This window comes from Hirundo rustica, chromosome 5 (assembly GCF_015227805.2).
Source record: "Hirundo rustica isolate bHirRus1 chromosome 5, bHirRus1.pri.v3, whole genome shotgun sequence".
NCBI classification, from domain to species: Eukaryota; Metazoa; Chordata; class Aves; order Passeriformes; family Hirundinidae; genus Hirundo; species Hirundo rustica.
The window spans coordinates 38911083-38926586 of NC_053454.1; the positions used below are offsets into that span (position 1 = coordinate 38911083).

Sequence of the window (15504 nt, forward strand, 5' to 3'; positions counted from 1 at the left end):
AATCACTCTAAAGCAAATGCCACACTCAGAAATGAAGTCCTGTAAAAGCAGGAATTAAAGCTGAAGAACCCCCCAATAGAATACAGATTGGTAGGAGAGTCAGAAAAAGAAACTTAGGGCCTTGTTTGAACTCCTTAAATTTAAGCCCAAAGACATGACACACTATCCAGAAGATAACATGAAAGCAAAGACAACCAGAACATACTCCCTTTGTTTTTTTGCCAAAGAAAACAGTAAATGCTTTTTTATCCTTACTTGATCAACATTGCTTGATTTGGCAGCAGTTCCAGATGAATTTTCCCTCCTTCCTGTGTTCTTAAATAAGCAAATTCCTCCAACATATCAATATCTGAAGAAAACGTTAAAGAGTTGAGTAGGGAAACAATGACTGAGAACATTCTTTCTTATGCCTCACATCTGAAGCCACACTGCTGAAAGGAGAGTCAAAGTGAAAAGCTATTGAAGTACCTCATTATTAAAAGTGACACAATAGATCACAGCATGTGTTCCCAATCCTCCACAAACTGATGAGAAATGGCTTTTCAAAGTGAAGAACACATCGTTAGTTTCTTTTCTTTCTTTGTTTCTTCATATGTAGTCAGAGGTAAAGAAGGCTGATCTCAAAATTCCCTGGGTTTCACTTCCTTTTTCTGCACTGCAGGTTATCAAAGCAGTGCAAACTGAGGCCACCATGGTGGTACATTATCACCCTTTTTAGTTTTCTATTTTGATCCCTTATTCAGCTGCTTGTTTTGTGGAGTTTTTGTTACAGTTTTTTTCCTTTCCTTTAACACCACAGCTTATTTAGTTGTCTCAGATAGGAGTTCGATTCCCCCCTGCTTCCTGAGGCCCATGGCTGGATGTCTATTTAGGTTAAACATTAAACTGTCCATTTGTGTGTACGATGATCAAAATTTATGTCAGATATCTGAATAGATAAATCAGACATGCTTTGCACGAACTCTGACATAGCTCATTATCTTACTCAACCCAAACATGCTAACCACAGAACGCATTTCACAAACAAGAGCCAAAACTGTTCAGCTCTGCAGCACAGGTACCACTTTGGCTTTTTTGTTAGCAGCCTTGAACATAATGCCCTTAATGAAGAGATTGCTGTCACTTGCACAAGCAGCCTGAGCTGCTGCTGTTTTTTGGAATGGAAATGCAATGGCAGTGTACTTAGGGCTACTCTCAAGTGCCAGGGCAGGTGACAGGAAGCACATCTACAGTCCATCATGTACTGAGCCTACTACAAGAGGTTTTCATGGTATGAAAATAAATACAAATTATCATGCAGGGAAAGAGCTGCTGTTGAAACTAACAGCTTTTTCAACACTACAGCACAGGAAGTGAAAGACATTTTTGGTTAGTGAAAGGATACTTGTGACATAGTTGAAAAAATTCTCATACTGGAAGTTTCCTTGCTGGCAGATTTTGTTGATAGCTTTCAGGAACAAGTTCTCACCCCTCGGCCACTCATGCTGAAGCAGAACAACTACGTGGCCCAGTGCCATATCATCTCTGTTGTCTGTGAAGGCTCTGAGCTTCAGGGGAAAAAAATTACATTCAGACAATCAGGACGTACATGTTGCTTTCAAAAACATCTAAGATTTATCTCACCTAGATCTGTGCAAATATAGAAGTTCTTTAAAAGTACATATTAAGGCTTAATGAAATACACTTCTAAAGTAGGTTGGAAATTTCCAGCTAAAATACCAAATCCTCTCAACTGATCTACAAGAGAAGTCTGAACAGAGACAAAAATTTTGAGATCTGTTCTATCTTCTCTGCTCAAAACTAAAACAAATAGAGAAAGAAAGAGAAAACAAACCCTCATCCATCAACACTCCACTCCCCTGTCCAAAAGAAGATCCTCCCCCAAGCCATTTTAGGTAAGAAGGATTCAGCCAAAGGACCGGGGTACGGCCACGGAGTTTCAGGATACATAAACTAGGCCTTAAGGACATGAAAGCTCCAATTGACCCTATCTTACCTTGAAACAAGCTAACAACAGATGAAGGCAGTAAGGCATGATAGCTCTACTGGTACATGGCCAAAGCTTCAAATCAGACCCTGCAACAGAACAGTTCTTTAGGGGGGTCTCACAACAGGTAGGTTGAAAGAAGTTGAACCGGAGCAAAACAAATCCAAAATCCTAATCCAAAATCAAAAATCAAAATTCATCTCAGGTAGGGAAGAAAGCTTTGAATGTGAATTATGACTGATTCCAAATGTGAAGTTGAACATTTAAATTTTTCTTCTTCACTTCTCTTTTCCTGTGGTAGGACTTTGCCACCAATATACTTTAAAAGGTATAAGCAAGAAAACCTCAACACAAAACCAAGAGGGAATAAAAAACTTCTTCCCTTTTTGTAATACAAAATGAGAATAATTATATACTCAAGCAGAAGGCATGAACTAAAATTCAGCTGACACTGAGTTTAGGGTAATAGCAACTCCTTACCTTTCCTGAATTTTGACTTGACTTTAGGTTGCTCCTCTTGTACTTTACTTCCTTCTTGTATTGGAAGTAAAATACAGCACATGAGGTCAAGCACTTTTTCACACGTTTGCTGTAAAAGAAGGGACATGATAATGCTAATTTTAATTTAATGTTCTTAAAAATTCAGATATGTTAACAATTAAAAATTTCAGACACCACAAAAGGAAAAAAAAAAAAATCAGAAAATTCTTTGCTAGAACCTGAGATGACCTACTACAGTCTGGCTAAGCAAAAAGACTTAGCTGTCACTAAACAACCTCAGAGCCTATATATATCATTTTAATCGTGAAAAAAAGGGTATTGGCATTTTTCATTTCAAGAAAGTAAGATCAATATAGCTGTGATCAAAAATTATTTTGTTTTGAAGAATTAAGTTTTCAAATGGATTCTTAGAATATTTTAGTAAAATCTGTTCTTTTCATGGCAAAAATAGAAAGGAAAATGGCAATCTGACAGCATGATGGAAATTCAATGAATTTTTAATGCTATTTCCTAGCAAGAGGCCTGTGGGAATACATGATCACATTCCCAGTGAAAAAGTGTTAAAGGGGAAGGGACAAAAGCCCTTGTCCAGCCGTACTCGGATGATGTTAGATCCTAAGAGACAGAGCCTTTATTGTCAGTGCTGACACTGACTGACCTCAGGCCACCATGCCATATTAAAAACACAAAACTGTATTGCAAAACTAGAGCAAGTGCAGAGGTCAGGCCAGACAATATTGTTCTGGTGTCTCTTATATCGTCAGTTAATAACTAACTCTCTTTTAAGATGATTACAGAAGCTCCTTTACTTTTTCTTTCCCCTGCCACACGAAGCCTGTACCTAAAAGAATTCCCTCCCAGTTTAAGGAATTAATTCAGTAAAGTTAAGGAATTCAAGTTAAGGTTACATTTATAGATGACTCAAACACATGTAGCCATGAAAAATCATAACTAAGCCCCCAAATCTTCACTATCAAACAGACTATACACACATATATATAAAGAGTTGCCAACAGACATTCAGTTAACATGGCAAGAACTACAATTCTCCCAGTAAAGCATGGCTTTTTCAGTAGATTCTGGCTTATGTTCGATATCCTGCTGAAAGCAGGCTAACAGGAAAATTCTAAGGAAAAAGAGAAATGGGAACCACAGGGCCAGCTGATGAAGGCCCAGTGTGTGGAAAGCTGTACGTACCCGGTACTCTCCAAGGGCAAAGTGGCACGATGCTAACTGGATTAGTGCTCTCTGATTTTCTAAAGATCCTTGTCCTGTCATTTGCTGGGGAGAATGAGAGCCCTGAAGAGCTGCCAAATGATGTAGGCTGCTAATGGCTTTTTTGTACTGCCCCTTTGAAAAAGAATATTAAATAAAAACCTGTTAGGGTCTTTTCTATACAATAGATAGAGAGAGAGAAAAAAAAATCTCTTACAGAAAGCTTTCAAAATGGAGTGAATCCAAGTAAGAACCTTCAAAATTTTAATCTAAACTAGTAATCTCCAGTGACGAGTTGTGTACAAGACTGTGGGTCAATCATTTGCAAGGCAGTCAGAAGACTAATGAAATTCTGCTTTAAAAAGCCAGTTTACAAAATCATATTTGTAACTGAATAAAATAATTATATTCTTGAGTTAAACGTTACTTTATTTAACTTTAACTTTATTTCAAACTAATAAAGTTTGAAATAGCTCTTGTTCAGGGACAAGTAGAAGCAAAAATAAAAGACTCCCTAAGGAAAAATAAAGAACAAGCTTTTTTCTGCAGATGGTATTGGAATGAGCACAGGCAGCCTAATTTTTGTGGAGAAGTTTAGATGTTAACCGAGACATGTTAAAACCTTTTACTGTTTGAAAATTCTTCTCTCTGACTGTGTTCCAATATAATGCACTGACAGATTAATTGAATGCACTTATCTTCCATAACACCGTGTACATATCCACTGGTCAAAATGCCAACATAAATTCATTTTCCACATGCCAAAATTAGCTGGACTCCAACAACATCTATTGGAACAGGAATATCCAAAGCCAAGGTACCAAGCTTGTGGTGCAAACAGTGTAGCTCTATCCCCAGAAGAGTCATACTTTAAGGCATAAAATCAGCAGACACTATAAGCAGTCAAAGTGGCTAATCAGAATTCCTATTCACAGGAAGGAAGAAAATTGCTATTTACTAGAAGGAAGAGCAACAAAATAGTGGTGGTTTTCCTACTTTATACCGTATTTTTTTTACCTGGTAGATGATCATGTCTGTAAGAAAGATTCTTAACCAAAGCCAGGTTTCTGTCTTCCACGACAAACAAATTCTGGTGAACTCTGTTTTAAGTGGTTAGAGAAGAAAAAGTAAAAGAGAGTATGAAACATTTCACAGCTTTGGGTTAAACATCAGTAATATACATAAAAAAGTAGAATTTAAAAATGGAAAAAATGGCACCAAAACAGTAAGAGGATGGAATCCTTCACGTATAGGATACTCTCTTCCTAGACACTCATTTTTTGATTTCGCTTCTCTTCAGAGTGTCCAACAAACCTAAAAGCAGCTAGGTGGTACTGTTTGCCTGCTTTTTAGAAGAGAAATTTTTTTTCAACATTATCACACCAGTTATTATCAGATAGGGAGACACAGTAAAAACACATGTTCCTAATCATGAACTAAAGCAGCCATTAGCAGCACATCCTCACTGAGCACCATCAGCCCTACTACTGTCCAACTGCCCCAAGAGAAGTGGGGGTGAATAAGCAAAGATGCATCAAGAATGAAATGCAATATAGGAACAAAATATTCAGAAACACAACTAATGATAAAGCTTCTTACTGGAACTTCTATCCGAAGTACTTAGGACCCAAAGCAATTTCAATTTTAAGGATTTATAATGGCAGGAATTCCATTTTAACAATAAAAAAGTGATTTCCACGCAGAGCAATGAAGTTTATATGCAATTCTAAATGCAGTTACCTTACCTTTGTCAAGTGATTCCAGAGAATAAAGCAGCTCCCAGCTCTCTCTCGCCAATTTGAAACTCTCTAATACTTCAATGGAGTTTGCAAGATCAGCCTTGTTTACTGTAATATGGCGACTTCTTGCCTTCCCAGAAGGATCCTCATCATCTGAGCTCTGCTTAGAAGTTAGTACAAAACACAAAGATTAACTTCTTAATCTACACTTATTTCAGAGGACTCTAAAGTCACAAAAGTTCCACTGAACACAAGAAAACAATTATGTATAGAGGTGCCATGGTCTTAGTTCAAGTGGCTTTAAGTGATTTTTCACTTAGCTTGTTTTAAGGTTAGACCAATCTGGTTTGCTACCAAGAACTCAGAGGCAGAGTGTGATGAGCAGTACCCCAAACAAATTTATTCTGTTAAACAAGGTGCACCACCACTGAGCTTCAGCCAGATTATCTGCTGAAGTACATACACACTTTATGACTCAGTTTAAGCCTACAGTGGCACAAGGCAAAGGAAATCCTTGTATTCCCTTTATAGTAGAGAAATTCTATAAAATAGCTATTTTCTACCATTAAAGCAATAGATATATTGACGATTCCAATCATGAAAAGTCAATTACTTTGGAAGTTTACCTGTAGAATATCTGACTGCTAAAGCTACCTTTTTAAGTGCCTCTGCTGAACTCCCTCAAGTTAATGCACTCACAGCAGTACACGTGTCTACAGCAATTGCGGCAAAAATGGGTTTATTCATGCTGGCTTTAGGAAAAAAAGGTTTGAAAATCGTGGTCATAGACAGCTAATTCAGGGTAGCTCTAAAAATGTCTTTTACAAATATGTCAAAGCCACTGTTGTCTAAATTCCAGTAGCAATGCCATTCTTGTTATGAATTAAAAAGTCTACGAAAGTTACCATTGTTTTTTCTCTTCCTTCAGCAAGTTTTCTTTTTTTGTGTATGTGTTTGTTACGATCAATATCTGCATCACCATAGATGTTGGGTACATCCTCGAGAAGAACCAGTGGAGTTTGGTTTGGAGCATTTGGACCTGGATTTAAAGATAAATTAATTCACAACTGCCCTAAATTGATCTGAAAGGTCTTATGCCTACAGCAAGCTGGTTTTTTTTCCTTCACAGGTAATGACTATAATGCTACAGAAAATAATCTTAAATTAAGTCGCTTAAATTCTTTAGGCTAGTAAAGCTATGGCTTCCTCAATGCAGCCATACTGTCAAGGTCAGAGTACATTTACCAGATATCACCACTCTGACTGAGAGCTTCAGAATATTTTTGAATCCCTTTTTCTGAAGCAGTCAGAAGATACACTCAGGCAGCAGCTGTTCTCTGATCAAGCATTATTTGCTTTTATATAAGTACAATTATTCAACAGATGAATGGCACAAATTACTCTGAAGTTAACAGCCACAAATATGGCAAAGCACAACAATATTCTCAAAACATTTCTCAGGAGAAACCAAAGCAATATGCTGACAGGCACTGACCCCACAACGAAGTTTGTGTATTTTATGAGAAGATTTCCCTAGTAGGATCACTCAGTGTCAGCTTTGGCCCCACTGATTTTAGTAAACAGAATTAAACCTTTCGTTGACTGCCGGAGATCATCTTCATTCCCAAAAGATAGAAAACCCTCATTTTTGAAACAAGGAAAACAATTTCTACTTTCACTGGTTTCACAGAACATCCAGTGGGATCTGGTACTTTTTATTTCACACCCCAGTGCTTAAGTTTCATTAGACATAAAATAGGAACAATACTTCTTAATCTCAAACAACACTGATATGCGATCACTACTGAGACAGCTTCCCTTCCTTTTTCTCCTTCTGTACAATCAAGCTGCATATAGATGTGACAAGTTCAGTCAAATAAAAGTATAAAGGAAAGAGGAATCCTTTAATTTGTTTTCACTTTCTGAAATCTCTCTGCCAGGTAAGACAGTAGAGCAAACAAGTATTTTCAGTTTGTGCATTTCTTCTATTTGCAGAAAGATATGAGACTAAGGCCTCATTCATAACTGCAAAAACTAATTTGAGAATTTAGTAGAAGAACTATTCATTTCATCTCTTGACATTAAAAAAACTCCCTTGTATTAAGCTTTCCCCATCTACTCAAAAGTGATGTGTGTAAGGAGCTCACTACAATAGAAGCTCCTGTTAGAAGAAACAGCCAGTCTGCTCTAACTAACAAATTCAGGTCAGTAAGTACAACCACAATGACCAGGTCAGTAAATACCACCACTGAAATTGCACCCACAGCACATTGCAATCAGCTCTCCTGTACCACCATGTATTCCACTGTGTCAGAATCTAACCTGTGTGACTTGAAAACAGAGCCAAGACATAACACAGGAGATTCATATCTGTTTCTCATGGATGCAAAGTACCACAACTGGCATCTGAAAGAGCTTCACTACTAGAACCTCAAGAGCTGCCTAATTCTAACACCTGAGAAGAAAAAAATTGAGTATTTCTTTTATTCACACTGACTTAAATTAATGCCAGCCAGGTGCTTTGCTTTCCAAACAAGTGCTCTCTTCCCAGCACCAGAAGTGCACTGTAGTCATTATTCCAAAGCCTCCAGTCCTAAAAGAAAATCCACTGTCACCCTTGACTGGGGATGCAGACCTTCTCTTACAGTACTGAAAGTTACACAGTCATACAAAGAGCAACATCGTGTTTTTCTATCTGAGCTCTAGAACCTAAGCTTACAGAGTTTTTAATTGTTTTCTAGCAGAGAGTGTTATAAATAAACCCCCAAAATTATCAGCCCAAATAGCAACTCCTGCCAAGCCTAGAGGCAGCCTCAAATTTATGAGAGGTGTGAATTGCCTCATTAATTTCTCAAGTCTCCAGCAAAGCAGATACAAATTATTTAAGAGAAATGCATTGAAAAGTTTTCCCTCCAGAGGCTTCTTGCAAATCCATGCACACGAGAAGAGAGTTACAGATCTAATCCTCACAGATGAGGAGACAGCGTTTTTCTCTAAAACCATGCTTCCAAAATATGTAGGATTCTACATTTCTACATTGAGCCCTCCAGAGAGAAGGAGGAAAAATTTTAATGATAGGAAAGAGATGAAAGGCACTGAATACCACTGGACTTCAATGCTAAAGCAGAAATGACTAAAAGATGTTTTGGAAATACTTCCCTGATATCAGAAAAAGACAAAGGGTACCATAAAAGTTGCACCAAAGGAACTGCACTCTGAGACCTCAGTATACATTGTTTTTCTGGTGGTTTAGTCAGAAAATGTGAACTTTTAAATACTCAACTGTGCAACTTAGAAAGGAACATTTTCACTAGCTCTTTATTTTCTTTCTTCTTTTAACTTGGAATCAAGCAACTAAAACTACATGCACACCTGAAGTATCCTTCTGCCCACCATAACCCTTCCTTCCTCTGGACAGAACAAAAAATTTGACTCAGTTAATTAGTATTTGTTAAAGTGACTCTATGTTCTTTGCATACAAGCTGCAATGCCATTTGTCCTCAGAGCTTAGCTATCTACTGACATTGTTCAACTGATCATCCAACACTTTGTAGAGTTGTTTAAAATCCACCATTTGTACTGACTTCTTCCTTACTCAAATGATCATTTGCTCCATGCAGAAAAATGTGATGAAACTTATGACTACAACACACAGAATTACAATTGTCAATTTAACATAAATCAATAATCATAGTACTAGTAAGTACTAATTACCAATGGTGACAACTGTTATGGTTGCAAGGAATTTCTTATCACATTATTAAGAGGTGAAAGTCCCTCTTTGTGATGCTGTTTATTTCAGTAAGTTCCAAACAAAATGGAGCTTAAAAAACTTTCTTCAGCTTCTGGGCCACTCCTGAGAAGTCCGATCAATCCGAAAAGAAGCAAGCCAAGGTGTTCCAAACAATCTGGTATGTCCCAAACGCAGATGCGAGTGGGTAGGAAAATGCACGAGTAACACATACGTTAAACATCCAATTTACAAATTAATTACAAATTAGGAGTAATGTGCAAAACACACCTCAAAGATTATGCTTAAACTATATAAAGAAAGACAAGCTGGAAGCTTGGGAGTATCAGGAAATCTTTTCTTATTCAGCTTTTTTTTGCTTAATTACCAATTTGTTTTGTGCTCCCAATGCAAAAATATCTTCACTTATTTTGACTGAAGGAGAGCAGGAAAACGTCAGCTCCAAAGAAACAAAATTGGAGGAGGAAGTGAAACAAACACGATGCTCATGGAAGAGTCTGAATCAACCCTAGGGATGTTTCCCATAACATCTGCTCTGCTACTTTGTTCTTTGCTGGACAATCAACTGCTGCAGGCCAAGGCTGAAACCAAAGTGCTAAGATAGACTGATCTTTGGTCTGATCCACTACACAGTTGTTAGGAACTACTGTTGGTAAGATTAGCTTGAGAGGATTATAACAACATGCAAATGTTGCTTTGTGAGATGACAGTTTCAAAAGACTAATGAGAAAATATCTTTAAGATATTAGCACTGAAATCACAAAGGGCTCATTACAGAAGTGGAAACATTAGAAACTAACCTTGAAAGAGTGATGGCTGGATGTTGCTGACATACTGAAAAGCGTTTTTAAAGAAGACCAACATTGTGGAATACACTACTTGATTCTTATATTTAATGTGGGCTTCACTATCAAAGTTACTGATGTATCTGCAGAGATCTTTCATTCGATGCAAAATGTCACCGTAACTTCTGAGGAGAAGAGAGATAACAAGAGTTCAGGATGTTACACAGACTCTGCAACTAAAGAAAAGAATGCATAGTGAATATGAAAAATCAATGTTTCTGCTGAGGATACACCCCAGCATCAAGTCAGTGGAGGCTGGGAATATATGCTAGTGAAATTTCACAAAACATTTGCCATGTTTCTCTTTACTGAGGCACATAGGGAAGGTTACCCCACAGCACTACAGTACTTATGCAGGAATTTCATCATCAAAAGTTGATTTTAGAGACATATTTGAAAGTGATCTCTAGAGCCACGTTTTGCTTTACTTGTACAGTCTTCAAAGAAAAGCTGCTGTGAATTTACACTAAATGTTCTCGTGTTAAAATTGCTCTTCAATGAGAATTGTTCTTATTAAGAATTAAAAAGGTAAGTTTTCCATGAGGGGAAATAACCCAGCAAAGCAGAGCTTTCTTACCTTCTTCCCTTATCCATTTGCCACTCACACCTCATTCCCACCACAGACAGTATTTTAAACAGCCTGTCCCAGGGATCTGTAATCTGGGAAGATTTCTCTGTGAGACCATCGATTACATATTTCTGAGAGCTGCGCTTGCTTGGAGACATAATATCAGAGGAATCTTGTGAACCTAGGAAAACCAGCACATTTTTCTCTTCATAACAAAATCAAACAAACTGATCCACTTTCAAGAAGACGACGTGTAAAAATTATGTTGGAGCTTTCAGGATAACCATTCTTTACACAGAAGGCTAACAAGGAGCAGCAGGCATTTCTGCCTCTTTGTACAAGAGAGCTGATAGGCTGGACAAGGACATCTTGAACATTCTGTCCCACCTCTCATGTGCTGACGCATCGTGAATATAATGACTAAGTAGCTGAAGCACCATTTTGGTATTCTGCAATCAAAGAGCTAAGAAACACTAAATACTACTATTAATCCTTGTCTATGGGATACATTACATAAAAACAATGCATTTTTATTTATGGACATCAGTGACACTAAGACACATTCTAAGAAAGCTTGATTTTGTAAAAGTATTCTTACCTTGATATTGACTTTCTGTCTGTGTAGATCTAGTTACGTAATTAATATAAAATTCTGCTGCTTTATTCAGATATTTATATAACAAGCTGGCAGGAAGTCGTACATCAGGGTTGTTAATTATCAGAGGAAGAACATCACAAACTAAAATAAAAAACAAACAAAAAATCCTTTAGGTTTGCGGGGTTTTTTGTTCTATTTCTCCTAAGTAAGGTTTCTCAATCAGCAGTGGGAGACTTCACCTCTGGCTGACCATACACCAGAAAAAAAACTCACATGAAGGCTCTAGGACCAATTTGTATCCTATGGTCAGCCTGGCTTGACATGGTCCAAGCCTCTTCTGCCTAAAGTGGTTTTCTAATCATAGTATCATGAAAAATGTTGACTGACCTCAGCACCTTGTCTTACTAAAAAGTTCCATAGTAAAACAAGAACATTAGTATTTTCTTACCAAATAATTTCCTGAAACAATTCACTGGAGATTCTTGGTCTTCAATACTTTCAGCGTCTAATAATGTTTCTCCAAGGCCTACCTGTGTGAGCAGAGGTGAAAATCAAACACTGGACCAGTGTTTTTAGAAACTTTTTGAACTGCAATGCAGTGGGGTTGAACAGTAATCCAGTAACAATTCTATGGTAACAGCATGTGCAAGTCACCAAATATACAGTTAAACTGTGCACACTTAAGAGCAGGTGAAAAGCAATGTCAGAAGATAGCAAAACAAGACCAAGAAAAAAACTGTGCATGAAACTGTGTCAGTAAAGACATGCACAGACAGATGAAAGCAATATATGACTGATAATCTTTCATTTATGAAACAAGGGATTGTTTTATTTGCTTCCATTTGTATTCTGCCCAATCCCTTCCTGGTGGCAAGCTCAAGATACAGCAGTCTGAACGATTAGCCACAATTAAGCATGAATAAAAAGACTTACCCTCCCATCAAGGCAAAGGAAAACACATTTCAGGAAAGTCTCAAAAAATTGAGTGCCAATATCCTGAATAATTACTTTGAGTTTCTCTTCTCTTACCCCATGTTGCACCACAGTCTCTGGGAAACGCCGCAGAAGCAGAAGGAGCATTTCTGCCCTTTCCAATGTGTTAAAGCACTGCTCTGTTGCTTTCAGGAGCATTTCACACTGGACCCGACCAGGAAGGGTCTCAAATAATCCTTAAAAAAGAGAAAGCATTTAACTTGTGTCTGAATCATAAAGATGACTGACAAAGAATAAAAGACATCCCATATGCTTTTTCTGCTTTTAATACACATACCTGAAAAAAACAAGTCTGTTTCTTTAGAGAAGATAAAATAAATATTTATCTCTAATAGTTTATTTGGGTGCAAGGAACTTGAATTGACTAGTAAGATTGCTAGTAAGTAGAATACGCAAAATCCTAATACTTAAGTATTTGACATTTCATGATGCTTTCATAAACTGTTCATTTATTTCTTGACTTATATTCTCCTACAATTAATACTTTCATTACTAAAATGTAGGGTTTTTTAACTTTAAACATCCATTGAGACACTAAAAATAAACTCACATATTTTCCCTGTACGTTTTATGTATTCACTATGAAAAATAAACACATAAAACCCGTGAAAAATCAAATATTTTCTTAACTGGAATATTCTTAGAGCTTCTGAATCATGTATTCAAACAGCAGATTATGGTTTGTCAGGGGTAAACCCTGCTTTCAAAACTGCCTGTGGCTGCCAGCAGTGAATGCCAAGCCCTTCTGGACACCATTCATTTTTATATCCCTCACTACATAAATAAGAATACACCCCATTTTTACAATCATACACTGTTCTCTGCAATCTGCGGAATGATGATTTTTAAGCCCCATTCCACTTACTTCCCATTCAATTGCTCTTCTATGTGCTTCCTCTTCTGGCAGAATAAGCCTACCAATATCAGAGACAAAGCAATGGGAATCAGCTTGTCACGTCCCTTTGCCTTCCTAAGCCCAACACACCAAATGAACCCTCTAAGGCTGAACTGAGGTAGAAAACCAAACCCTACAGTCCACAGGCAAAGTTAGAAAAACTGACAATTCACTTGCCAAACTAGATAAATCAGAGGGCTTATTTTAGATTACTTCAGGATAGAATCCTCACCTCTTAAAAACTGTGTCTGCTTGTCCTGGGAGTCATTCCTTAATGCTGATGTTATAACACTGATCTCCCTCCATACAGCAGGTTGGTCAGGAAAACTCACAAACCTGCAACAAAGTTTAGGCAAGGAACGCACAGTGATGTCAAAACCTGTCTCAAAGACAAAACCTCCCCACAAAAGTATGTGTTTGGGCAAACCAGAAAATAAAATCTTCCTTTTTACAGTTTATTCCTAACTAATTACATCTTTTGTGCTTAATTTATCCACATGGATTTTCAAAAACATTAAGTTTATATTTTTGGAAATCCCTACACTTATTTGTCCAGAGAAGGGCAATGAAGGGTCTAGAGCACAAGTCCTGTGAGGAGTGGCTGAGGGAGCTGGTGTTGTTTACACTAGAAAAAAGGAGTCTCAAGAGTGACCTTATAACTCTCTACAAGACCCTGAAAGGAGGGTGTAGCCAGGTGAGAGGGTCAGTCTCTTCTCCCAGGTAATCAGTGACAGGACAAGAGGACAAGGACACAAGATGCACTGGGGGAGGTTTAGGTTGGACATTAGGAGGAATTTCTTCTCAGAAATGGTGATTAGAACTGGAGTGGGCTGCCCAGGGAGGTGGTGAAGTCACCCTCCCCAAGGTGTTTAAGCGAAGAGCAGATGTAGCACCTGGTGCCATGGTCTGCTTGATAAGGTGGTGTTTAGTCTGGACTCAATCATCTCAGAGTTCTTTCCCAAGCTGATTCCATGAATGGAGCACCTGGGATAAAGGTAGAGTTCCAGTCTGATTACTTACATGTCATACAGCAGCCTGCCTGCAGATGCTGTCCTTTCGGCATTCCTCTCAATAGTGTACATCTCATACTGCAGGACGCAAGAACAGAACATCAGCTTTCCCAAACACACTCATCAATCACATTAGTCCTTCCACTCTAAAAATCTGCCCTCGATTTGCCACAGCAGCCTGCATAACAGAAAATTAAAGGACTGCAACACTTCCTAGAGAAATTAGAAGGTGTATTTACACTATTTAATCACACATTAATTTAGGCATAAAATTATGCATGACAAGATACGTAATATTATTAACACTAACAACCTTCTAGTATCTACACGAGGCCAACAGAGAAGTCAGAGAAGGACTCTTCATCAGGACGTGCTAGGACAAGCAGTAATGGGTACAAACTGAAGAGGTGATATATCATGAAGATGATATATCATGAAGAAATTCTCTAGTGTGAGAGTGGTGAGACACAGTAACAGGCTGTCTGGAGAAGCTGTGTGTGCCCTAGCTCTGGAAGTGTTCAAGCCCATGCTGGATAGAGCTTGGAGCAACCTAGCCTAAGGGGAGGTGGCCCTGCCCATGGAAGTGAGGCTGGACTAGATCATCTTTAAAGCCCCTTCCAACCCTTAACACTCCTTGGCTCCGCGAACAGGCTGGTTTAAATTTTACACAAACTGAAAACGCGGAATTCAAAGAGTTCTTTGACCAGGGTTAGCACCCCGCCAGACGCAATGCAAAGCCCCCAAGCTGCCACAAAAGCCATAATCAGGAGAGGTACTTCAACTAATAGTAGAAGTAATAAAGGGTTTTGTTTCCTAACCGCGAAGTCAACGCCGCGCGCAGCGGCCCCGCCCCCCGCCCCCATTGGCCGAGCTGCCTGTCAGTCAGGCAGGGCCGCAGCGAGGCCGCGCGGGGGAGGGGCGCGGGCACCCCGGAACCGAGCGTGTGCGACAGCGGCGGCGCTCACTTGAATGTTGAAGTCGGCGGGGTAGAGGCTCCGCGCCGTGATGAGCCAGGCCTTGGCCGCCCACAGGTCCCCTGGCACCAGCTCCCGGGCCCGCTTCACCAGGAACTCGCAGTCCCCCTGCGCCGACATCTTGCGCCCGGCGCGGCCCGGCTCCGCCCCGGCCGCCGGGCGGCGCGCATGCGCCACAGCGCCGGCCGAGCCGGGCCCCGCCGCGCTTCCGCCGCGGCCGGGCGCGGGGCGGCGCCGAGGAGCGGGCTCGGGAGCGGGACGGGATCGCTCGGCTGCTGCGCCGGACCGAGTTAAATACTGATCTGTATGAGCCGCAGGGCAGCGCTGAGGCTGGTGTTGCTGCGAGTCAAAGTCCGCCCTGAAAGTCCAAGGCACGGCTGCCTTGGCTGGTGCTTCTGTAAAGTTCTTACAGTCCGCTACTAAAGTCA

The 15504-nt window shown here is 39.4% G+C and overlaps 1 protein-coding gene across 6 annotated transcripts in view; it reads right to left on the reverse strand.

The window, feature by feature from the left end:
• The window catches only part of INTS10 (integrator complex subunit 10), a 23794-nt gene extending 8574 nt beyond the window's left edge, over nucleotides 1–15220 (reverse strand). For 3 of the 6 annotated variants that reach the window (XR_005700780.1, XM_040063996.1, XM_040063994.2), the window contains exons 1-16: nucleotides 15068–15220; nucleotides 14113–14180; nucleotides 13325–13428; nucleotides 12234–12373; nucleotides 11653–11734; nucleotides 11205–11345; nucleotides 10616–10787; nucleotides 9994–10163; nucleotides 6348–6481; nucleotides 5449–5605; nucleotides 4721–4803; nucleotides 3686–3838; nucleotides 2468–2576; nucleotides 1997–2076; nucleotides 1385–1547; nucleotides 256–349 (exon numbers count right to left, since the gene is read on the reverse strand). Coding sequence is in view for 5 of the 6 variants with exons in the window: in XM_040063996.1 (XP_039919930.1) it covers nucleotides 256–349; nucleotides 1385–1547; nucleotides 1997–2076; nucleotides 2468–2576; nucleotides 3686–3838; nucleotides 4721–4803; nucleotides 5449–5605; nucleotides 6348–6481; nucleotides 9994–10163; nucleotides 10616–10787; nucleotides 11205–11345; nucleotides 11653–11734; nucleotides 12234–12373; nucleotides 13325–13428; nucleotides 14113–14180; nucleotides 15068–15196 (1979 nt within the window). In the remaining variant the exon portion in view is untranslated. Of the gene's footprint in view, nucleotides 1–255; nucleotides 432–1384; nucleotides 1548–1996; nucleotides 2077–2467; nucleotides 2577–3685; nucleotides 3839–4720; nucleotides 4804–5448; nucleotides 5606–6347; nucleotides 6482–9993; nucleotides 10164–10615; nucleotides 10788–11204; nucleotides 11346–11652; nucleotides 11735–12233; nucleotides 12374–13324; nucleotides 13429–14112; nucleotides 14181–15067 lie in introns of those variants that run through there. The other 3 variants (XM_040063997.1, XM_040063995.2, XM_040063998.1) reach the window with 2 other exon arrangements.
• Nucleotides 15221–15504: the final 284 nt, after the last annotated feature.